The sequence below is a fragment of the Anopheles stephensi genome, chromosome 3, assembly GCF_013141755.1.
Source record: "Anopheles stephensi strain Indian chromosome 3, UCI_ANSTEP_V1.0, whole genome shotgun sequence".
Classification (NCBI taxonomy): Eukaryota; Metazoa; Arthropoda; class Insecta; order Diptera; family Culicidae; genus Anopheles; species Anopheles stephensi.
In genome coordinates this window covers 85686384-85712830 of record NC_050203.1, presented here as the reverse complement: position 1 = coordinate 85712830, position 26447 = coordinate 85686384, and the positions used below count along the sequence as shown (strand labels likewise).

Here is a 26447-nt window from a genome sequence, read left to right as displayed (position 1 = left end):
ATGAATTTCGTTGTAAGTCAATTCGATCGAAATAGAATACTTTTGCTCTGCTAACTAATGTAGAATTTCCCTTAAAGAATCAATTACACGCCCAAAAAACCTGTCTGTCAATTATACCTATGAAACCCCTGTAAAACTCCAGTTTACCAACACTTGACTCAATAAACCCTCTAAAGCAGCTCTTAACAAGCGACCAAAGCTGGGCAACCGCTGTGACAAACTTGTATGCTACTTTGCAACTTGTATTGAAACCTTTCATTGGATGAAATATTTCACGGAACGAAACATTTTTCAAATTCAAATACGAATGCGTTGAAGAATTTAAAAATGAAATGCAGTAAATTGACATTTTCTCAACCTTTATTTTTGCTCGTATTAGAGTAGTAAAAATAATTAATTCATCTGATCATTTTGATAAAATTGAAATTTATTTCTTCAAACTACACAAAAGGTTTTGTTGTTGTTGTTGCAAATATTTACAGCACGTGAAACACTGATGTTGCTCAGCATTGCTACCAAAATACATTTATATCATTACAAACGCACGTATGCCGCGTGAATGCCGGTTGTCTACATTCACTTGGATGTTCTTACACCCTCTGTACAAATGGGAGAAACGCATCGTCCTCCACAGACATCATATGCTTTGGCAGATAGGGAACGCCAACTGTAAGCCAATTGTACGATGCGTGTATGCGTATGTGTTTTGAGTAATAGCTTATATATGCTTGCAAATACGGTGAAATAAGAAAACTTTCATCAATCAGTTCTAACAACTAACATGGTTTGTGTCCAATTTTCTTCGCCCACTATTTTTCCGACTCCGTCTATGCCGGTCGCTTCGACCGGTGGTCGATCGTACCCACTGATCGTGGGGACATGATGTCTCATGTGTCTTATTTTCGTTTATCACAGACATACATTTAATTCACACTGACCAACTCTCTCGTTCCGTTCGATTCCATTTTCGTCCTATCCCTTAAAGCTAGTCACTTAAGCATCTACAAAAAATGTGGCACTGCAGTCTAGTCGTTCTAGCTATCTGCTATCGTCCCGAAGCAATATGGAGTTCGCTGCTGAACGTGTTGTTGTTACATGAAGAGATGTGAATGTTCTTAAGGTCTAAGAGTAGATAAAACCATGGATCTTAACTGTGAGTGAATAACCTGAATTCTCTTTCGAAGGGAGGTGAGTGTGTTGTCTGGGAGTTCTGATGCTAACATATGTCCTTCTTCTACATCTCGTATCCTTTATCTTTAGTTGCCTATCGCACAATCACGTCATTACTTATCGGCCTCTCAACTAAAATCCATACGCTTGATTGCACTTCGTTCTTAGAGATTAAACACGCACACAAAGAGAGGAATTGCCGAGGACACAAAGGAGAAGCTTGGAAAATGAGTTTGAAAATAAACTCCTACTACTTCCGGACACACACACATTCTCTGTTCCCGTGTCATGGATGCTGTTTATCCTGTCCATTCTCGCTCTCTCTCTCTCTCTCTTTCTCTCTCTCTCTCTCTCTCTCTCTTTCACTCTAAGGACTTCGGTGCTTTACCGGGGCCGAAACGAACGCCTGCAGACTGAAGTAACGCTGCGTGTCACCGGTCGTAACGCTGGTAACGTGATTGAACTGGCACGGTTGCGAGATTTGTGACTTCGGTGGCAACACGATCGGTTTGGCACGCTTCTGTGTTTTGCGCTTGCGGCCCGGTGCCGATAGGGCAATGTTTTCCGGATTGCTCGTCAGCTCCTCGACCCGGACCCACATCTCCCGGGCAGCTTGGTTCGAATCGAAGCTGAAGCCGATCACTTTCCGATGATCTGTAAGGTAAGCAAATACGCTCGTTTAGCACGATGCTAGCTTCTCGATGATGCGAAGACCGGCGCTTACCTGCTGATAGACACATCGTATGGAAGGCAGCCGCTGCCACCTTATAGTCGGACAGGTTGTCGATGGTATCCTTCCACAGGGCGAAGCACGTACCACGCTCGGCCAACACGAACGACACCCTCGGCGTGCAGCGTGACCGTGTGCTGCCCTTGTCATGGAGCAGCACCGGAATCCCGGTAAACACTAGGCGCCAGTCCTCCTTGCCGACGCGCTCGTACAGATTGGCCAACGATGAGCTGACGTACACCTGGAAACGAGAAGAGAGAAATGAGAAGCGTGTTTGCAAATTATTATTCATGCTCATGGTCGGAGTGAGAAGTCTCACTTTTGGTCTCAAACGCACTATGGTCAAAAAGGGGGTTCTCTGGAAGATTTTTAGATTTGAAAATCATTTGTGGAATTTCAGAGATCTGAAAGTTGGATTGACTCTCTTGTATGGAAGACTGACTATCCAGCTACGGGTATTTTAAGTCAACAGGAGCCTCATGAGGTTCTAGTTCCTTAGAAGAAAACTTAACCTAGATGTGTGTTAAAAAATATTTACTATACCTAGTGATAATTGTATGAAAATCTTCTTGTCATTTACGGTCAACGAAAGACAATATAAGGCTGAGTCTTTTTGACTAAGATATGACCTTTCGACTGAGACCACATTGATACATAGTTACCATAAATACTAAATTGGCCGGCTTGTTGTTCTAACTTGCCCATAGTGCCATACAGTAGATCCTCATTTTTCATAATAGAAGCACCGTTCAACCTCCAACAGCGTGTATAGTAACGGGTTGAGCTGCAAGGATTCGCTTTGTGGAGGATTTTATTTGCAATTTAGATCAACACACAGAGTTGCCTTCTCGTGCAGCATATGTTAATAGTGGACGGGAGCTACCCAAGCTCACCTCGCAAGGACCAAGGATTCTTCTCGGAAAGTCCACCAAGACCAACGCAGCAAGTTGGTGTACGTGTCTTTTGATTCTTTCACTTCCCCTCCCGGCTCAAAACTTCAACCCTGAATGATTGGAACTGTTCAGGCATGATGGAGTGAGTTTCCTTTTTTGTGCAGTCTTCTCTACGGCGAGTCCTATGAAGGAGTCTTCCTTTCTCAACAAAAAAACAGCAAGCAAAAGTTTATGCTAAATGTGTTTGATAAAGTTTACCCATTCTGACCTCTTCTTTTTTCTTTTTCAGAGGTACTTTATTTGTAGCTCGTGCGCACCACCCCAACATATGGAGTCATGGCCGGGTAGCGCATGAACGATTGCTGCCGCAGATTTAGACGTTATTTTCCGGATGCTTTTACGGTGTAACAACACAGCAACAGCTTCTCCCGCGGGACAAATACCTTCCCGGGTGCGGTATAGCAATGTGTGTAATGGCATTTTTTGGCGCCATTTCCGATGCTAATAAGCCTCCCCAGTGCAGTTCCGGCACGACCCAGCGAATGTGGCATCTTGTAAGGCGTTTGTTTAACAGTTTCAAGGTTTTATAATGAAACGCAAACGAAACGCGCACAGATGAATTGCGAGCTGTTGATTACGGTTGCGGTAGGATGGAAACATAACCTAACCTTACCCGAAGAATGACTCCACTGGGAACCGTTATGGTGGGTTGTTTGGTTCAGAAAAAAAAACAGAAAAAACCACCCGGAATCGTTATGATTCTTAAGGGTGAGTGAGGGAGTCACATCGCTCGTTTTGTTTTTCCACGTCCCCATTTAGCTTAATAAGAGCAGTTTTATGGCAGTGTTGACTAAAAACAGTAATCAATTCATTAACTCGTTACGTTTTTCACTCTCTTCTCACTAGTGATCAATTAAATGGCCGCACTTTGTAACGCTGTGAACCATAGTCATTTCTCTTGAAGAAACGTTTTGTGACTGGACCGGCCCATTTTATGATCTAATAAACGATCATCATTTATGTACTAAGTAGGTCTCTTGTTTGGGGAGACATGCGGTTAGAAATTCCAGTGAGCCATTGAAGTTTTCCAAGAAAATTAAATCCTCTTTAGTGTGTCTTCAGGATGATTTTGCAAAAATGTTAATTTCTGATTGGATCCCTGTAGGGTTGTTTAAAATCAGTGTCCCCATTCTTCGATTCTTCGGAGCTCTCTGGAAGTCTTCTTGTGGCAGAAGAATTCTTCGTAAAAAAACGCACAATCAGTGAGCCTTCAGCCCATCCTGCGACCTGTCGAGGATGTTCTTCTTCTGCCGGCAGTGCATTTACCATGAAGCATCTTCTTCCTGTAGCTCCGCAAAAATTGTATCGATCATTATTTGAAGCAGAAGTTCGGCTCCAAAACCGAGTTCGAAACGTTGCCACAGCTGCCAGTAAACACATTCCGAAAGCCACAAATCATCATTAACAGATGATAACTTTTCGATTTAAGATGCAAAATCACCTTTTCTTTGTTGTTGTTACCCCCTAGAGGGAGGCACAGTGTCCGTGGCGCAGACTGTTTGCCGATCTCCACATCTCGAGCCGTTGTTTGTCCTCCGTCTGGGCTTTCCGTCCTGATGGGCTGTTTTTTTTCCGCGATGTGCCTTGCCGGAGGAGGAATCCTCATTTGGCGAAAGAAAGCACGAGATGGCCCGTCGATGTCTGTCTGTTCTTTCGTTGCAAACTCTCCACCCGTAAGTGTCATAATAAAAAAAAACTGGCGAGTATAAACATATTTCGCATTTAAGTAAATCCTCCCCTTGGGAAGCGAACTATACTCAGCAAAAAGGGCATTCACGCACACACAACAATAACAAACCGAGACGAATCGGAGAAAAGGAGAACATAAAAACAACTCCGACGAGGACGTCCCACAGATGACATACCACAGCATCAGCAACAGCAGCGCACCAGTGGGAATATCAAAGTAGTCAAACTTTTTGCTGACTTGTACAGCTTCAACCGTCTTGTTGAACTTCGCTCCACATCTCACTCGTCCAACAACGAAAAAAAAAAACGGTTTGAAAGCTATCCATATCGTGCACGTGGTTCATCACAACCGCCATCTTCCGGTCCGGATGGGTGAAGGTTTTTCTTTTTTCACCCGAAAATCACGTTGCCCATGACTTGCGTGCGTGCGTCACAAATATTCGCGCGCGTGTGTGTGTGTGTGTGGGTTAGTTTCGCTTTTCCGCCAAAGCCTACTAAGTATGTCGCTGTCATTCGATCGTGATTACTCGCATGAAATTCCTATCCGGCTATGTCAAACAGTCAACAGGAAGAGGTGATGTGATTGTGGTGATGCCGTGACACTCGAACCGTTTTGGGACTCTCGAGAAGAAGATACATTAGCCGAAAGGATAACATTGGTGGACGAAGCGAACGAGCTATTGTTGTAGGTGACAGCTCGCCCCGGAACCACGGAAACACGTGACCCGGATTCACTGGGTTGCAGCATAGCATAGCGGCGTCAGAAAACGATTCTGACTCACGATGTGGCAATAATAATTGTCACTAATGTTGCCGCCGACTGAGAAAATTGAGCCCATATGGGGAAGATGGCGGTAGGTGTAAGGGCACACCACCCCACTAATGACTCACTGTTGCTCGTGGCGTCGTCCAAAAAGGGGGCTAATTGTTTGTTGACACCTTCTGCTCCACGAATGGCGTGGCGTACTGTTGCTTCCGGCCACATCGATAAGGCAGCAACACGGTTTTGCAAACAGTTCTTCCATCTCGGGGTGACATACTCTCCTACTATACTTCGTGCAGCACACCCGTTTTATGGATATTTAATCTTCACGTTGGACAGTAATGGAGAAGGTACTGTAAGCTGTCAATTGCGATAGTTTATGTGCCTTGGTTTTCACTAACGATTAAGAGTTTTACTGATATCTTTGTTTTTTTATAGATTCTGAGAGTTCTCCGGCATAAAGCATCTTTCCCTCTTCTTCTTGGAACTTCAACTTCGTGATGTGTTGACTGAGGAACCTATAGCTGTAGATAGGCAAGCCTTGCGTACAGGGGAATTGCATCCTGGAGGGATTTGATTCCCGGACCCCATCGTATGGAACCACCATCTCCACTACACGTCACCAGTTTCAAGTGAGCATCAACTCCGGCTAGTTAGAACCGAAGAGGGTTCCATTAAAACCCACCATCAATCGATTCCTCGAATGCACATGACATTAATTCTCCTACCCATTCGCCGTGTGCAATCGGCACTGGCAAGCGAGCACATGCACATGTTCCAATTATCACCTCGGCCGGCTTGGACGATGCTGCTGACATCATCCAGCCACTCCAGCCAATTGATTTATCGATGTGCCGCCCTGCCACCAGAACTCACCTCGGTACCGAGTCCGCTGAAGAAGCTCTCGACCTGTGCACGCTCGTAGTCGGTGATGATGCCGTTGTCCAGGCTGATGAGGTCGTGCTTGCTGTACTCGAGATCGTCAACGTCCTGCTCGTCAACGTCCTCCTGGGTGTAGCTCGAGTTGGGCGAGCTGAGCTGCTGCTTCGGTGGCTGCTGCTGAAGATGATGATGTTCGTGAGTCGCAAGAAGCGTACGGTGGTGCTGTGGCTGATGACGTTGATGGTTGTTGTGCTGATGATGATGATGATGGTGATGGTGGTGATGCTGATGATGGAGCAGGTTGGGATGGTGCAGCTGCATCGGATGTGACTGCGGGTCACTACCGTCCAGAGACCAGTCCTGCATTACCTCGCATATCTCCGAGGCCGAACCGTCCGAGCTGTCCGATTTGCTCGACGAGCTGGACGGACCACTGTGGTCACTCACTGACTCCAACCGGTGCCGCTGGAGGTGTGTCATCTGTAGCATCGGGAGAAAGAGCAAGAGAAAGGCGGTAAGAATTTTGCACACACATTACTTTACTTCACATTACTTTGGGAGATTTTGACAACAGTCGGCTCATTTCTATAACTCTTCCCGGCGGTAGTCCTAAGAGAAAGAGTCTGACCACATCAAACTACGTGCACCATTCGACAGGCCCAGTGAGGAACTGCAACAGCTTTCACTCTCCAGCCCCCAAATCGAATGAACACCGGTAAGTGTGTGTGTGTGATAGCGATAGACCACCGATAAGAGTCCACATTGCATTTTTATCACGATATGATACGCATGTGCGCAAGGGTTTGTAGGAACTGCTCGATTGAAGTACTTCCGTTTAACATGAGCCTTCATTGTAGTGATATGATGTGAACGACCCAACGTCGTATGTCGTTACTTCAAATATTATCCTATCAAAGAGCTGTGCTAATTTTGATAACAGCAACACGATAGTCAAATATTTTCTCGACAATATTTGTACATCTTATTGCATTATGGGATGAAAAGTGTGTCGCAAAAATTGCATTAAAACGAACGGAGCAACCCATTAAATCTGATGCCTCCCTTGATGACTGTGCAGCATAACCGATGTCTGCCAGGTAGCTGATAAGAAGGGAACTCCCCTTTCAACGCCAACGTCAGAATTCGCTTGGCCCGCACATGAAGCTTCATCGGGTTGTTTATGTTCAGAATTGGTCCTTCCACTGATGTGAGGTTCTATGCCTCACCGATTAGATAAAGTATTGTGTCTCACACCTTTACGCAACCCTCGTCAATGGCTTGTCACGCCGATGAAGCAAAACCTTTCTCATCGACCAGATTCTATGGGCCCGTTTTTGCAATTCTACATAGGCAAAAACGAATTTCCGTGAGGTCTTCCCGATTCGTCACTTGCTTTTATCGCGCAAAGGTGTAAATACTTTTTTGCTCCAACTGTTTATGTTTGTTAGAAGGGATTGTTTACCCTTTAAGTTTACTGTTTACTTTACCGAAAGCATAACATAAAGGGATTCAGGATTGGGTTTGTAGGCAAAAAATAACTCCATCAGCACAGCTTTAAAGAGAAGCGAGCTCCCAGTATTGCACCGTCCACAGACAAACGGTCCCAGTCCCGTCCAGTGAGTCAGAAAGAAAAACATTCGTTTTGCATCATTTCGCTGCAATGGAGAGGATCAACAGACACACACAGAAAAAACGACAACGCTGTGTCTCTGTCCGTGTTATCCTTCGCTAGAAGCGGCCAGCAGCGTATGCTGTTGATCGTGCTCCGACGTGGATGGGAAGAAATGAAATGATTAATCAACTGAAACTAGGACAAACCCATCGCGCCTCGGTGGACAAATAGTGCGGTTTTGATAGGGTTAGTTCTAAGAGGGCAGCAGCAGTGGAAAAGGACAAGGCAGGAAAAAAAACTGACAACAAAAGTGTACAACTTATCCCGTTGCCTTAAGCGTTGTTGTCATAGCATTGCATACTTTCAGCAGCTCCAGGGCGGGACAGTTTCAACCAACCAAGCCACCTTTAAACCGCACATTTTTCCTCCCGGGCACGGTGCGAGCAGCGAGTGAAGAAGCTTTCTTGCAAGAAAGCTGCCTTGGTTTTCTTGGCGCTTTTACATCATCATTTGAGTTCATAATGGTGCCCTTTTTGTTTTGTTTGGCAAACCCACCACGCAGAGTGGAGCACACAGAAGCTGCGCTTTAAAGCACGCTCGACTCTTGGTACTGCTTTTGCTGCAACGTACCCTCACGCTTCCCTGGGTCCTTTCGGGAAGCGGAATTGCTTTCACATGATGAACGATATTCATCCATCAACCGTACCATGGTTGACTACCAGCAGCAGAGCACCATCCAGTTCCAGGATGTGGTGGGGAGCAGCAGTTTTCTGTGCTCATTTTCCCAAAACCGTTCCGTTTTAATTTGAGCGACAATGTTTTTGCTGTAGCTGTGAGTTATGTGCAATTATTCTGTTCTTTGTTTTTGTTGGGTGTTAGGATTAGGATTTGAACTAGTTCCAGGGAAAAAAATAATTGCAGACACCGCCATGTTTGAATGTTCACACATTAAAAACAGATTTTTGGTTTAGTTCTTGGGAAATAAGAAAGGGCTGAGCATCTGTCATCACTACTGGCTTTGATACTTTGTACTAAAATGCTGCAGCAGATCCACAATTCATTATCCTTGGTTTCATATTATTGTTGCAGCAAAGTTATTGCTAAGCTGTTGCGAAAAAATATAATAATAGAGTCCATGCCATTGTAGTATGTTGACAGGCTAGAATCAAGGCATCTCTGAATGCATTCGTCATCATGTTAGGTGACTAGGAATTGGATGAGATCCTCAACTACAACACAGTAGAATACTAGGGCTGCATGCGGTTTTATACAGTCTTATTTGCGGATCATAAACGCTCGATAATTCTAGAAAAGTTCTGATCAACACAGATTAACAAATTTTAGTAAACAGTAGTCTGTTCCAGTTTTAGTTTACTTAACAACAAACAACAAGTTATATTTGTTTTAGTTCAACCTTGTAGTAGAGTGTTGTTTATTTGTTGAACAAACCAGTACAAATGTATTCTGTAGACCAACGTTATCTGGATGACTGCTACGTACGATAAAAAACAGCCATTAGGAAAATTAGCATAGGTTCGTAATGTATTGCCTCCTATATCAAAGCTCGATTACACATTCGAAAACCTTCATTGCAGCACATTTTGTCGCATTAAAATTAATTAAAAGTTAACGTTTAATGTCATTACATCTCGGGCTTCCTCTAGCTGTGCCACGGCTCATGGTACACATGGTTAAGCAAACGTTCATTTACATTAATTAATGGTGGGACATGTTAATTATTTTTATGAAAGACATAAGGGCCTGCATGCCGGTAGCGAGCAGGGAAGGAAGATTTTTATTAATTGCCTCAAATCTTCCCAGGCCCTTTCCTGCGCTCTCTCTCTCTCTCTCGCTCTTGGTCTCTAACGACTAATGGAGTCCATTTGTTCGTATTCCATCATGAAGGAAAATTGAATTCCAACTTTCCAACTCCTTCCCGACGGTGGTCCTCGGTATCGTCGATGGCAATAAATGGGTAACGCGATTGGCAACGATCTCGAGACTCCCGACGGGCAGGGATCATTTGTTGAACCTACGCACCACCGAAAGGGAGGATATGTCACTCTTCATGGGGAGTACATTCCTTGGACAGCACGACGCGCTGCATCAGCGAAGAAGTAGCAGTAGTTGATAATGTTAATAGCGCTTCTTGAACAGCGAGAGAGCGTGGTAATCAATCGGCAAGTGCCTGCGAGCGATTCAATGTTGCAGTCGTCGGCTGCTGTTTGCGTTTGCCGTTCCAGATTAGACTAATTCAATTGCCCATTCGTCTGCCATCGCAGCACTCGGTAGGTGGGCTCCAAGCTCACCAAGACACAGCAGGTCGTTCGGCAGAGATTTGCTTCTTCGCGTACACCCGTGCCTACACAAGTAGCGTTTGGCACAAATGGCATTTGCATACAACGGAAAAGCACACCCGGCTACGACCGCACCGACCTGGTCGGATAAAGTTCGATGAGCTGTGGCAAGTTTACTGCTAATTTACTTCCAACATTGATTGCAAACGTGACCCACGAACTGTTCGTTTGGCCAAAAATTCATGAAAGCGCACCGGGTCAACGGAGCCCAAGGAGCCGGAGGAGGAAGTGGTAGCTAGGCAACAAGGTGTGAACAAGGCACACACAGAGTGAAAGTGTCGGATAAGTTAATTAAATCAATGTCTCGAGCGTGTCTCGGGGTGGCCTATTCGGAAGGTACGATTGTTCCTCGTGACTACGGCCCGCTGTGGAATAACTTCTTTAGCAAACAGCCAAACAACGAGCAAAGGAAAGGAGGAAGAATTGTGCAAAAAAGCTGTACTCTTAGAAGGGAAGAGATGAGAACCAGCAGCAGTAAGTAAAGGCACGTTTTTCGCTCCAACCCAGCACATCCTACGCACGTTGAAGCCACTCGAAGCGGATCGTTGTGGGGATGCTGCCGGGATTTTTAAACCCGCCGACGACTGTCGTCAGCGCCGCGTGCTACCAAAAGCAACCCACCGGAAGCAAGCACACCATGCAGCGAACGGAAGCTGCATTTGGCCGGTGTCCGGTCTAGTCTAGTCTCGGTTTGTCTACGCTTCACCAGTTCAAAGTGAAAATGCAATTCAATTACGAATGGCAGACGAACGGTGCAGACGACAGAATGTGTGGCATTCGGCATGACACAAACCCCCGTGAAGGTGTGCACTTTTCTCACGTGTTCCTGTTTGGGGGCGCCATTTTTTTGTCGATCAGATGCGCTTTTTGTTCATTCTCGACGTCTATCGGGAGCGGATAACATCAATGGGAAACTTTTCCATAGAAATTGTGCAATCAACTGATAAGGTTATGGCGTTTGTTTTTATTGATGAATCTAAATTTTAAATCTCGTTAAAGAAAACTTTTAACACCGGGACATTCTAATGGAAAAAATACTTTCCACGCGATATTTCAATTAACGCTACGCTTAACCCAACTGTTTCATAAATTTAGCAGAGTTTTTTGTTGTATAAATTATACGCACAGGCACACATGCATGACCAATTAGTTCTGGAAAGGACATATTAAAAAACTGATCCATCTATCGAATCCCAAAATAGCTAATTGGGTACGAACGGAAGAGAAAAATCGGAGGGAGAAAAAATAATGCTCGATAGCGCCTGGTGGTATGCAAAACCGCAACACAAACGCATAATAGGATTGAGTGCTGGATTATGGGGAGATTTAAAAACACACACACACACACACACAGCACTAAATCTCACTGATGTATATCTGCACGTAACGCGGGTTTTGAATGATACCGCCGATCCATCAAGCGGCAATATTTTAAATCCTGGCGTCCATATGCACGGTGTAGCAAAAATCACATCACACGCCATAAATGCCGATGACAGCGCGGATTATAAGCTTCTGCATGTTCTGCTCTCGGTTTCGGTCGGCGTGCTTCATCCGATCGATTGCATTTAGTAGTTGTGTGCTCTTCACATTCGCAACCGAAGTGGCTCTTCCGTCACTGTACTGTACCGAGCTGCCTGGTATGCACATTCCGGGATGAAGTTGCCACGTACGAATTTAACTCCGACAGCGCAGCATCCTCGAGTGGGTACGATGCAATTTTTGAAGTGTCGTCTATTAGTCACGTACGCTAACGTTCTATTCACTTTCTGCGCCATTTTCTTCCACCGACCAAGAGGGTACCTCTGGAGCGCACCCTGACGACTTGAGTTAGTCCACTCTCCCGTAGGAGCAGGAAAGCGATAGTCGTGTGCAACATTCGCGCCTTCAAATAGGTTTATTAAGATGCAATGCTCGTTGAAGTTGTGGAAGCGAAGAAAACTACGTGGGATGTCGGAGTTTACAAATTAAAATCATTTTCCGGACGAGATGGTCCACCCGGTACCGCACTTCAAAGCATCATTACCAAAATCTAACTGAGTATGTAACGAAGATGCGCCGACTTCACCGTAAAACCCCCCCACGGGTAGATAAAGTTTAGGCGTTAGGCTTCTTGGTGTTTCGGAAACTTAAGTCACACCTCGAGTGCAAACTCATGTTGTCGCTTCTTCTTGTGGCCGTTACGTAAAGTGGCGAAGGACTGTTTGAAGATTGGCCTGGCACAAAAAGGGCAACTTCGCTTGGCTACAGTCACCATCGTCACCAAACCAACCAGGAAGAAGCCCTATCGGAATGGCAGCAACACATTTTGGGGACCGTTCGGGAAAGAAAGCTGTCGTGCGGAACCAGAGCCACCAGCAAAGAGCAACTTTTCGAACGCTTCAATGCGACCGAAGACTTGCAAATCATCGTCGCGAATTTTTGCTGCTGGTGCTTTTCTTTCAGCGCAGGCACTCCTTGTTCGTGACATTTAAGGTTTTGTTCCTCGGGCGAGAAGATTTCGCCCGGAGTTTGATTGATGTTTAAACACACTTCAAGTTGTAAGCGCTGTACCACACCGAATCTTACCGCACCGTGTGAAACGAAGTGAATCCACATTCAAATCGAAAATGGAGAAATCAACGCCCCAAAAATCAACCATATGCATACGCAACTGACTGGCGTACATCGAATCACAAGACATCGATTTAATTTTACAACCACAAAACGAGAGAAGAAGTAGGAAACGAACTGACAACGACCAATACCGCCCGAGGGCTACAGGCTTTGGGCGTGGGGAGGGCCCAAAATTAATAACGATAAAATATGGTTACCTTGGGGAAACCACGGGGACGCAATTACGTTGGACCACTTTCATGTCACCGCAATAAGGCAATAAGCTCGGCTCGGTGGCGTTGCAGCACCGTACATGCTGTCACGTAGTTTTCTTCTCATCGTCGTCTTCTGTTGCCTTCTGAACACCTTGCGAAACACCGAACGAATCCATTCGCCTGACTCCTTGAAGCAGCCAGCGGAGTTGCCAAAGTCTTATCTGGCGCGTAGGAACAGCGTGACACTTGCTGGGATAAGATCGAACATCGATGGAACGCCCGGTTTCGTCGGGAGGATTAAAACAGGGCAAACAGTCGCGAGCGCAAACAAACTGTAATAGAAGTGTAATTAAATTTATGCGCTCCAGCGTAGTTGAAGTTTAATGCAGTTAATTTCAGCGTATCTCCTCCCATCTCGACTGGGAAGAAAGCGGAAAAGAAGAAGCACGAAACTTCTCTCCCCCGGTAGCGCCTTCAGTGCGAGGACACCTCACGATAAGGCTCGGTGTACTGAAATGTAATTAGCACACTTTATCCTCTCCAACAGGGCCTCACCGGGTTGGAAGTTGAGCAGCAGGAGGTGAACGGACTGGAACACCCGACTTCGTCTCACTTACAAGACACAAAAGCACTGCGGGGACAAGTTGGGTTTGTTGTACATACCGGGTGATTCAACAAACGGTGTGTGTTCTATTCGGAGAAAAAGGTTCGCTTTTTGTACGTTCAGATTTACGAAACCGGCGAGAAGAATGAAAAATTATGGCCACTTGGCAAACAACACCAGTTATGGTTTGGCGGATCGTTGTTTGACGTCGTATAATTGGCCATCACAGGCACGTGCTAGAAACAAAAGGCAATTGAAATGAATTGCATATGCACAAGGCGTGCACTGGAATGAGATGGCTGTTGCATTTGATTATGGAATCCTGATAAATAGTCTTCTTTATCTTGGCCATGTTGGTACGCCGTACTTGACAACCCGATTTGACCATCGTCAACAGAAATCTGATCCACATGCACACATCATAGTCAAAGATGATCCCTAGCAGCTCAGGAGTCTATCAGAACCTGATGTATCATTTTTGGTGGAGTCATCTTGATAGTTAAAGTTTGTGGAGCTCTTAGTAGTCACGATTCTTCACGAAGTAACGATCGTGCGAATATACCAGAACTCCTCTACTACCTCCTGAACTTCCACGTCAACCGAATACTCTGAGTCTCAGGTGAGTTCTAGATCATGGTCTGAGGTATGGTCTTTGTCTGTCAGCATTGAAGTAGCTTTGAACAAAATCTGTAGTAATGGTGCAATTTTGTGGAAGTTGTGTTGGGATAGAATCTTGCAGGAAGTAACATTCCTAACAAATTCCAAAGCGTCATCTAGAAAAATTTAGTAAGCAAATCGGATATGCGTTAATCGAAACATGCCAATTCCATTTTCCGAATGTTCATACAATTTCTATTTTTGGTCTAGATGACCAGCTACTTTCTAAATCCGGCTGTTGCAGCCAACTGTCTGGTGGATATCGATTCACGGTGGCTAAGCTTCTAATCACTCATCAACCAACATCGTCATGGCATCGAAGTATGCTGCACAAGAATAGCTACCGTCCATTTTCGGGTTCGCATACACACTCGCTATCGCCGGCTCGGGCAGCCGATACATCCCAAAGCGATTCCCGATAATGGACGCTAATGGAAAAGATACTTCGTTCGTGAATAATTCTTGTATCACATTAGCATTGATTGATGTCTGCCCAGCTCCCTCGCGTATTTCCATCCACGGAGCTATACTGGACCATGACTTGCTCCAACGACTGTCCAGTATGCACACCCAAAACAAAAAAAAAAGAGCCACATCGCATAAATCATGTCAAGGCTCTGACCAGCCATGTCCATCTCCTTATCACAACGATACCGGTGAGTTGGAGCTCCATTTTCGCCCGACAGACGCCGGTTTCCAAACCCGGACCGGGAACTTCAAACTCGTAAACGTGAAGCTGACATATTTTGTGGTTCTAATTTACCCCGATTTCCGGCGGAGACAAACCGTTGGGATCCGACGTTCTATATTCGAGGCTACCTAGTAGTACCTCGGCTGCACTCTGTCGACATGCAAGTCGACCGCAAAAACAACACACAGTTGACACAGTTCCCAAGTGCTCCCGGGAGAGGGAGCCCGGACAGAAACCGGAGCAATAAATAGCAAACAATGCAACGAACGCCACTTCCAGAACGGCGAACCCCGGTGAGCTCTGGTAGGGTGCAACCTTGTCAGACAGCGTCTATTTCCGGGGACCGAAAACAGGGGTAGTAGGCTGCACTTTTCTTAGCTCCAGCCGGCATAGTACCGGTGTGTCTGGTGCTGACCTGACCGACTTCTAGCTCCGGTCCGTGTGTGTGTGTGTGTGTGTCTGTGCGTTATAAAAAACTCGAAACTCCTAGGGTGGGAGTTCCGATAAATTAGCATATAATAAAGCATTTTGCCGAACGAGCCACAGCCAACTGAGGTTCCCTCGGCGGTTATTACGCTTGCCGGCCCTGGTGCGTGCATGCGGTGCGTGATGCTGCCCTTGGACGATCCGATACCGGAAGCAGGTCAAGCATTGCCCACCCCCAACACTCGCTTCTCTCCCTCGACTCACCGGTCCCTCGGGTCAGATAAGGTGTGGTTTACTGTGACCGAGGAAAGAAAGTATACTTTTCCCCTCCACAACGTCGCTGTGAGAAGGTTCTATTTTGCTTTATTGTAGTGGGCAAACTCTCCGGCGCGTTTTATGCTGAACCGACCATTTTCCACAGCATGACCGAGTTATCCAGCCCACCCCACACCATCATGCAGTTATCACATATCATGGAAATTTATGCTCATGAATAATTTCACCTAAAAGACCCAACCCCAGCGCTCCCAGCAATAGTAGGGTGGTTTGTTTGCTTTATGAAGTGTGTCTTGTGTGCTGCTGCATTTGCGGGGTGCTGCACTCGAGGTTGCAGTGTGGTCGAGTGAAACGCTGTATGTGAGGGTGAATTCCGACACACTGTTTGGTTAGACTTTTTCTTGTCAGTATTTTTATGGCTATTACCCTTCACATCCGGCCAGGGAAAATGTCAACCATCCAACCCGATTGGCTTGTCCAGGGGGAAACCAGCACCGGGAAGCATCGATGTGTAAGAAGAGCTGTCGGAAATGTTTATGGAAAGCAGCATTTTCGGGCAGGAAAACGAGCAACGTATGGCCGGTGGCAGGATTTACGTTTATTATCGTTATTAGCCCTTGCTGTGTGACGTTGTGTTGTATGAAGCTTTCTGGTGCTTGAGGCTTGGGAATGTTTTATAAGCTTGGATGACCACCAGGCTCAGTGGAGATTGTTTTAGAGCGGCAGTACTTCATAAAGTCAATTTATGGAATATTGCTTAAAAATACAGACTGCTTGAGGTTAGTTTAGATTGCTTCAGAATTTCACTTCTCAGTTACTGAGCTAGCTCTCTTCTCTCATTCCCTAAAGCTCATCGTGTACCACCGTTTCTAATGCAATTACACACTGCTGTCAGCTGTCATCGTAATCGGGCACTAAAGTCAACCCTCGCCGTGAAAGTATTCTTGGTGTTACGATACGACGTAAAGCTATGCAAAGACGGGCTTAACCGCTCACACCGAAGCTCAAAGGGCATCTACGGTGTCGGCAGCATGACACGCTTGTTTGTCTTGGCTAATGATAAAAGTTGCTCCCGTGCAAGACACGGGAGACACCACGGCACGGTGAATCTTTCAATTCGGATCTACACTCCCTTCGCCATTAAGCGAAAGCAACCATGAAGAAGGAATGTAGCCAATTCCGGTCGAATGAGCTTTACCGAAAATCCACTGACCGAGGAAAACCCTTAGCCGGTGGCATCAGCAGCAGACTGGAAACTACGACTACACTGTGCCACAAGATATTAAACCAGGAAGTGTGCAACCGTCGTGACGCCCTATCTAGACCGGGCCCGTTCTAAGGCCACCACCACCGAAGAAGGTTCGTACTATCATCGGGTAATGAGTGCCACATGAAAGCGTAATGCGTGGTGCTTGGGAGAACGCTTGCTTCACTCCCAACAAATGACCAGCCGAGCGTTAGTGGTTGTGTCATTCGGTACTGCTTCCTAGGAACGGTCCAGGGAAAGCATGAACTGGAATGTGTAATAACCTTCCCTTCGTCCTAAGGTCCTTGGGTAAATATCGTAAATTAATGCACCAATTGGATAACACCGGTGTAGAATCAGTGCCCGGGTTCGGAGCTTGGTTCGGAGATTATGACTTCGGTCCATTAATGAACTCCTGGGGACGTTCCCTGTCGTACGAGTCACAGGATGTACCGAGCAGAATTGTTCTCACACACCAGGGCCAAAGTTTTCCACACTTCCGTACGGTGAGATTGCGGACCGATGACCGATAAGAACGTCACCTTGTTTGCGCAAGTGTGCTACACGTATGCGGCATTCACTGCGTATGCTAATATTTGCTGCGAAGTGGGCTTGTTTCGAAAGGCTCGACATTCGGTATCGGTGGTGAATAATTTAATGGCCGGAGGTTTTCGGTTCAACCAACCCTTACCGGGTTTGTTTTCTAATTGATTGTTCCATCCTCTGTGTGGGGGAAGTTTTAATAGCTTTGTTTGTGTTGCACCGAGTTTATGTTTACACGGTGAAGAGTTTCTTATACCGAGCCTAGAACTACATTATCAGACAATTCATGAGGTTTAAATATTCATTTTTAAACTTTGCTGGAGGAAAATCAATTCTTTTATATTGGTGGAGTTTTAAAGGAGGATGTACTATTTTCGTTCCATTAGTCTCACAAGCGCTTGTCAATTTTCGGCATTAATATCCTCAAGAACATCGATATGTCCAAGAGAAAAATAGATGCAAGGTACTTTATCTAGAAAATAATGGGACACTTTAATAAAGGTATAGGTTACTGATGTGAAAAGGTCTCTGACTGACTGAAAATCCTTCAATGTGTCCGAAACTCATGATAAAACTACTCATAAGCTGGGAGGCTCTCAACGAAGTTTCAACTTCTTTTAAGTCTAAAGAATATTGATCTTGGAACCTGATTTTCTAGATTTACCTATTAAATTTCCTGATTATTACGAATTCAGGGATATCCTCTGAGCCTCCATTAAAGATTGTCAACAGAATAGCAAAAGTTTCTTTCTCAATCCTCAATATTCATGTGTTTAAATTAGTTTGAAATAGTTCACAGTTGCCTCAAAAGCTGAGCTCCGATAAAATCATTGTACTGGAAAATTGCGTTATTCTAGCGGAAAATGGCCTATTTCGGTGCGTTGTCAGTTTACCGAAGTACATATACTCCTGCGCTGCTATAAACCGGTGCTATAAATAGTGCTTTAGAGCAAAGCTGTATTTAGTATTGGTTCCCAATTTGCAAACGCACATTCCTGCCATCCAAATTGGCAAACGGAAGCAAAAGCATTCGATTTACGTAAGCCCTCTAATCTATGTATGTATCCGGAAGCGCCAACACCAACCACCGTTCCCTAGCACGAGTTGGCCCACTCATACTCCAATCCCTTACATCATCGTCAACGGGTTTTCGATCGGAGGTTCGTGCACGGTTTGGTGCACGGTATAAATATTTCTATCGTAACCGGCCAAAACCCGATAGCAGACACTTTTTGGGTACCTCCAAAAATTCCACACCCGAAAGAAAATAAAAAACCTGTTTTTGCTTCTCCCTCGGGAAAAATAGGGGAGAGTTGGCTGTGTGTGAAAATTGAATAATCCTCGACGGGTTTTTTTTGTGTGCTTCCACTGCTGTTTCCGATTGGAATCGGATCTTCCGTCACAAGAAATAGATGAAATAGAAAAAAACCGAGGCTTTATGCATATTCACTTCTCACTCATCTTCACCAGAAGATTGGGACAAAAGGGAGTTTCGGGTGTGTGGCATTTTGGGCATGATTACAAAATTATTTAACAGAAAAGCCTAGACGCTCCGATAGGCTCACTCTCGCTTATCGGAAGCGGACGATCGGAAATGGTAATGTCCAAGAGCCGAGCCGAAGCATTAAGTATGTTGTTCGAGGGGTCGAGGTTTTGAAACGAAAGCGAAAGGTTCACCGAATAGACGTGTTTGACGTAACAAGTGGATAGCGCAGAGTGATCCCAAAGGGAGGTGACATCGATAGAGTTTTTCCTCCCAAAAAATATTATTACCTAAGGTCGTTTTCTTCCACACGTGATTTCCGTGAAACCCCTATAAAAATGGTCACGTACGATCGATTTTAATCGTGGCGGGACGTGTTGATACTGGAAATTGATAGGGATAACTGATGATTGAGTAATCTTAGGGTCGTCCAGTCGGGCAGAGACCGGTCAGGGCAAATCTTTTTTGTCGTAAGAGGTTGGATTGAAGGGCATAACCCTCCTCTGAGGGAATATTGAAGACGTAGGACGATTGACCAAACGGTGTGCTAACAAATCTTTCGATGGATTTTATTGCCTTCAATCAGGGAGGCCCGCTGGGAACGACAGTCCGAGACCGAGCCTGAGTAAGGGAGAAAGTTCGGGTTCGGGGAATTTCTTTAAACGCACCTGTGTGCTCCGTCTGCATTCCTACCAATTTCGATTCCCATCCACCAGCCGTCAGTAGGCTTTCGCATTCGGAGACCCGCGGAATGTGAACGAGGAATCTGGCGAATTCTTGCAAAAATACGATTTTCACGGTGAAGGGTCAACCCACGGTGGAATTCTGTTAACTGGATCAGCCACCGCAAATTAACATTGTTTCCGAAGTCTGCGTCCGTCTCTTGGGGAGCGGAAAAATTCCAGTAAAAGCCTCCCGACCGAATCGGACTCGGCTCGGACACTTTCCCTCCAGCAAAGCGTCATAAACTTTTCTTCCCGCGTACCAATTTCCACGCTAACTGCGTCAACCGATTCGTGGCAGAGCAGAGGGTAGAGTACTATGGCTTCTTCTGTTCCCCCGGTCAGGTGTGGCGTCGTTAAGGGGTTTTTTTTTTGTTAATAGTCGGAAAATTGGGATGCTCGTGCTGACGAGGAAGAGGAGAAATAAATCCGTTTGATTATACCCGCTGGTGTTGGAGAGCTGGGGAAGCGGAATTGAATTCGGTGGGCTTTTTGGTGAGTGCTCCAGAAGTTGAAGGCCACCGCTTCGTCGATTCTAGGCCAGTAGGCTTTGCAGTTTTGTGGTTTCTTGCAGTTGAAAACGGAGGTTTTCTGGGCGGGAAATGAATTTCCCGAGTACCTTTTATCGATGATACCGTACGCAAAATAATATTGCCACAAAAAACAGCTTTTATTACATCAAACAAAACTAGATCAAATACGGGTTATGCTATAATTATAGGACACGGTTGACTTCGCGCCAGAGAAAAATTAATTATCTAAAACGCTCCACAATGCTGCTGCTGCTGCAAAAAAAACTTTTACTCTGCCTAATCCCAACCTCGACGTTGAGGTGCCTCTCTAATAACAGTAAAAGCTTTTGTGGTAGCTAAAGATACACCTGGCCGAAACTGAATAGCGCTTCTGAACATCCTATCTTTCCGTCCGAAAAAGCGCATAGCTCTCTCTGTGCCCCGGTAAGATTTTCCTTTTAATCCAGTCGATTTTTCTTTTGCTTTTCTTTTCTTCACAATTTTCAGTTACTCTAGAACAAAGGCAAATTCTGCGACCAGCCCCGAAACTGTGCGTAATAATGCGGAGCAAAATCATAACCCAAGAACCCTCGCTGGCTGGCGCGAACCCATCGGATAATGAAGAAGAAAGGTACGCTTAGTTTTAATTCCCCTGTTTATCCATCGCCAGTGGGGAATGGGCCAACCTTACATTTTTCCGTATGTGCTGTGTTGTGTTGGTTACTCTCGATGCGGCAACCACAATCCGGCGGGCCGACTAAAATCTCGTGTAATTAGAAGAGAGAGGTAATTAATTAGTTGTGCCTTCTTTTTTGCTTCTAAGCGCCTCGGCAGCAAAGCAGCCAGGAAACAGGTGGTCAGATTGTGGTGCTATTTTTCTCTTTCCCGGTCGAGGAAAATCGAGGGAAAAGTTTTTCCCGAAGCTCCGAAAAAGCCGATGCCTTCCAACAAGCATCGATGCTTACTCACTCGTACGTTCCATACCGCAATGTGAAGTATTTTTAGGTGTCGGCCTTGAACAACGACGAGACGAGCCGAGTCGAGCCACTGTTCCGTTTTTAATGGCCACAGCACCGGTACGCCGTGCTTAATTAGATAGAATGATCCATAAAAGGTTTCTGTGTGCGGATTGAATTGGCAGACGCGTGAAAAACTAAAATGGACAGGCCATAAATCGATCTCGGTGCAGTGGGACAGTGCTCACCTCATTCAAGAGGAAGAGGAAGCTCTCGTTTTCCGGGTATGGTTTTATTTCAGAAGCATATCAAAAGGCAAGCCATACTCTCGGGTCATTGCAGCATGACTTTGAACGGTCAATTTGGATTTGGAGCTCTAATTACTGTTTATAATCCATGATCGAAGCTTCTACGATGCCCGGTTGGTGGAAGAGAAGAGTTATTAAGAAGAATCGCGGATGACTTCTCTCGACAAACCGTTACAACAAAACTGGAGTCAAGTGGTATATTAACTCCAAATTTGAGGTCCAACTGTTGGAAAACGTCATTCTATAGATGACTCCCTCTGCTAAATCGCTGGAACCTATTACCCAACTCAATGCTCTGATAAGGACCTGCAAAAAACTACACTTCTTATGCTCAACAAGACTTCATGGCTATCTTCATTGCCTAGGAATGACATCATATGAGCATGAGAACTAAGTCTGAATAGACTGTATTTACGCTCAAGGTAGGCTTTGCCAATGTATCTTCAACAAAGCTCTACAGAATTTGCCTTCAAAACGCTTTGCTACTAGACCTCTGTGTTTGTCTTCAAAGTCGTATGAAATACGTCATATAACACCTGTTATGTCGAGAATCTTGGGCACAGTTTCTAGTGCAATTCTGGAGTCCGAAACACCTGTTGGGGTTGGAGAAAAAGCTTAAAGAATGTTGATCAAAATAGTATATGATTCCTTCTACACCGGCTAACAGATTTAATATGCCAGGTGATGTTGATCAGTAAATTCTTGTTGAGGACAAATAGACGAACTTGATGCACCTCGTAATTTTCACGAAGTATTTTTTTATCGGATCTTCTAGCAGTGCCAATGAAGTTGTACGTTATATCATCATTTGTGTGTCATAGTATGATTAGTACACCACTTTATAGCCTAAGCCTTTGTTAGCCTTATTTTTCGCTAGAGGACTCAAATAATGCAGACAACAGTTGCCATATACACTGCCTGAAGCAACATCCTCGTCTACAACTGTCGAAAGTTTCGATTCGATTGCTCACCTTCAACCCCCTGTCGAACGCTCAACCTCGAACTCACTGAGGTATCAACATGTTGCCGTTGTGTACAAAAAAAAAACAACTGGAGTATCAAACTAAACACAGAACGTTCGGTTGCCTATCTTCCATCGGTGACCTCCAACACAGTTTTATACGACCACCGTAAACCCGAAAGTAGGATCAGTTTCCAATCGACAAACAAGCAAGCAAGAAGGCTCTCTACCTCAGCCAGAACATAGCAGCTAGTCTGTGGCAAGTTGTTTATGTTTTTTTTTTCGTGGTTCTGTAGGTTCTGCTTTTGGTAACCATAAACCATGTTTTGCTGTGCTCAACCACTTTTCAGCGCTTTCCATCCATCCACCGTTTGCCCTTTTTTTGTTCGCAAACTTCAAGAGCAACTGTAGCAATGGAATGGAAAAGCGCTTCCGTCGACTTGAAAAAAAAAACTTTGTGCAAAACTTATAGCGTTCGATATGCAACCCGCGAAAGGGTGGAAGGTTTTTCGCGACCCAATGCGCGTAATGCGTTACTAGCAATTGCTAACACCAAACGCGGTATGAAAAGGGAGAACATCCTTCGGTCAGACGTGGACAAACACACATATGAAAGCACAGAAGGCCCAAGTGTGGTAATGGATTTTATGCAAGAAGGAGCTCACTTGACGGATTGGGAAGCAAGTGCAGCAGCATAATGCACCCATTGTTTCGGTTCATTCCTTCACCAGGCAGCCGGTCGAACGTAAGCATTTTCCCATTGTTGTTACAATGTGTGTGCAATTTATGTGTATGATCGGTGTGCCTTTTTCCACTACCTCACTCACATGAGTCTCGTTCTGTGCGGCGAGTTTAAAATCGTTTAACCACCGGCCGAGGGTGTACTGCAAACGATTCAACTTGTACCTAACCTCACTTCGAGTATCAATTGAGTAGCAGAAATATGCCATACGCCAAAGTACGCGGATGTTGCTGGATGTTGGAATTGATGGAGGAAAACTGCGTTGCATACAAGCTGGCAGTATGTGGTCTTTCTCGCGCTAGCTGATGATCATAACCATTACGGCTGCAGGCATCAGCGACGGCCAAGAGTACCGGGGATCCAATAAAATACAAAAATAGCACACTGTGCGGATCGTGAGAATAATCATGCTCGTTACTCGTTGGATGCAGCAAAGCCAAAAAAAAAGGCAGGAGATAAAACGAAGAACGCCGGTTTTTAAAAACTCATTCCCGTTTCTTTCTTGAATCCCGAGCTGAATTATATGAAACATTAGAACTCGACAACGGGGAAAAAACAAAGCCCCGCACGCGTAAATGAGCAGAGAAGCAAAAGCAAAAATTGGATCGCAATTACTCGCTTGGGGAAGAACTCCGGCCCGACCGATAGATACAAACCAGAACTATGTAAAGCAGATGGTTGTGGAGGTTAGAGTGTTGAAGATAAAAAAAAACCCCCTTAAGACTCAGCCAACCAGCAGCTGTTACGGTTTTAATTTCTTTTGCTTACTGAAATTTAGCACACTCTGCACACGTCATTGCTTTACTCTACTGCCGCAGCTGGATGCAGGCATGTGCATTGTTCACCAGCATGGAAACGGTGCGTTTCACACGATGCAACGGTGAGATGTCTTTATGCGCGTCCCCATGCTCCCGGTGCACCATCATCATCACATCGCAGAACCGTGCAAATGTGCGAATTATGCTGCATTAGTGAGCATTAATCACAAACTAACTCACACATGTACGCCATACCGGTGTTTGTGTGTGTGGCCCTCTGACCCGGATACAGACAGTGGCTAGATAAGGCTGAAAGGGAGAGGGGGAGTGAAAATCCCCCCCCCCCCCCAACCCCCCATGGACACACACATGTTGTGGAGAAGGGTTCATTGAATCATACGTGCATTGTCGTGATGATGAAACGATGCCTTTTCTCATCATCGGTGTCTGCCATCATCGGTGTGCATTCAATCGATTTGAACGGCGTCTGTTGTCGCACAGCGTTAGGGGAAGGAAGGGGAGCTTTGCTGCGAGGGAAGCGCTGTGAAAGCGTTATGCTTTACATCGTGCTAAAACATGACACTCAATTTTGTCCCAGGGGCCAGTGGGACATCGAAAACATGCATACGTCTGTCAACCAGAGCGCGTTGGAAGTTTTCAGTTCAGAGGTTTTCCTTTTTTTCATCCTCCAAAAATCCACGATATATTGTCATCAGCATCCAGGGCAGTGCAGTGTTTTGTGAGGCCATTGCGTCAGTGTGTCTGTAAGCCTTCTTGAACTACATGGCCTGCTCTCAGATTTGTCTGTTTTGTAATGGTCTGCATGTGGTGAAGGATGCTCAAAACTAGGCCAGAGAGAATTGTATTTATTTATATGACCTACCCTGGTGGATACTTCTGGCAAAATAATTTGACCATCTCTAGCTACTGTAATAGCGATTCCACTAGAGGGCGCTTTGGGAGCTAGGAACATCAGGAGCTCTGAATAATGTTTTTTGAGATGCCAAGAGCTTACTAGACACAATAAACTGCATTGTGAGACTCACTGAAAGACTTACGCAAGCAAAAAATGTGACATTTATGTTGTTGGTGTACTTATTCTAACCTTAAGTATCCTAGTAGTATCGCGAGATTCCGCTAGAGGTCGCGTTAAGAGTAAAGTACAAATACAAGAGACTCAATTCAATATTACCCCTGGGATCGACTTTATCCAAAATATGACCACTAACAAAGTAATTTATAGCTACATTGAAACTATTATATGCCTTATAATGATATAAAATATCTCTCCATACGCCATTGCCACACACCATACAATTGATAGTTGAAAAATGAATCCTCACTCACAACACACGCATTGAAACATTATTAACACGCACATTAACGCACCACACTATCACCCCGCGTGAAGACGGAAATGGCACGATCGTTAATAAAATGATCATAAAAACGTGCCATTTTACGGGCACGGACATAAAAACATAATAAGACACATCTCGCCTGTACATACTAGCCGGCAAACGTGACATTAATTACGCCACTCGGATATTCCACGCAGCCTGGAGTTTGAAACGGGACAGAAACTCGGTGCTGGGCAATAATTTTAATCTACTTATTGACGGTATTGTTCCCTCACATTTTACTTTTATTCCTTCCCGTGCGAATACTTCAAGCGGAAACACACAACTTACTGTTGAAATGAATCGTTTAATGCAAAACGGTTCGATGTTCGAATTACGCTTGATTTAATTAAACTCTTTCGCACTGGCGGTTGTGTGTTGGAATGGTTATTGGATAAATATTTCGCCCCGATCGGATTACATCGCGAAAGTAATACATTCATCAAGCGCGTAACACGGCTTCGATCGAGATACAATCGAGGGTTTTGTTTTTGTTGTAGTACGCGTGTTTAAACAAACGGAACTGCACTGCACCCGAGAACTGTACGCCCTTTTGCATATGTTTACACGACTCCCACGCCAGGGCACGCTCGCCTACCGGAAGGCGCTGAAACTTGACGCCTGGCGTAAACATTTCATCGAGATCCCGGTTCTCGGTCTGCTTTTTGTTTCGTTTCGGTTGGCACGGGTTTTTGTTTAGCCGCAGCGAAAACGAACTGCAATCAATCGATGGGATCAATCAGCATTACCGACCAACTCCCGTCGTTCTCAACGGTGCATTAAGGAAAATAAATTCTCCAAACGAACCTCGGAGACTGGAAACGGGTTGACGCTGGAAACACATTTGCCTGATGAATTTTTACGCCAGTTTTGATCATCTCTTTGTCTCCAGCAATCGCCGAGGAATCAGTGATAGCTTAGGTAACAGGAGAACACTCTGTAAATTAAGTTCTTCTGCTTTTCTTTCATTCTTTTCATGGTAATCAGCGCCAGCAGCACGGCCATTCCCACCATCACGGTTGGATGGCCAGCGCACGCTTAATGTTCATCATTATGCATTAGAGCATAATTTCCATATGTGTGTGCTCATTTTCTCTCCCCAACGATCACAGCGCCAGCATCCGTCCCAGCCCAAGGAAACGTACATCAAACAAAAAACTGAACAGTAGAATGCAAATCGGAAAACCATTGAAACG

At 45.2% G+C, this 26447-nt stretch overlaps 1 protein-coding gene across 4 annotated transcripts in view; it reads right to left on the bottom strand.

Annotated features, from left to right (window-relative positions):
- Positions 1-401: 401 nt before the first annotated feature.
- LOC118513956 overlaps positions 402-26447 on the bottom strand; it is a 50962-nt gene continuing 24916 nt past the window's right edge. Inside the window, exons 1-5 of one of the 4 annotated variants that reach the window (XM_036060354.1) lie at positions 6741-6867; positions 6557-6667; positions 6182-6364; positions 1895-2141; positions 402-1824 (exon numbers count right to left, since the gene is read on the bottom strand). In XM_036060354.1, the coding sequence (XP_035916247.1) occupies positions 1538-1824; positions 1895-2141; positions 6182-6364; positions 6557-6667; positions 6741-6770 (858 nt within the window). In that variant the 5' untranslated portion in view covers positions 6771-6867 and the 3' untranslated portion in view covers positions 402-1537. Of the gene's footprint in view, positions 1825-1894; positions 2142-6181; positions 6668-6740; positions 6868-26447 lie in introns of those variants that run through there. The other 3 variants (XM_036060355.1, XM_036060352.1, XM_036060353.1) reach the window with 3 other exon arrangements.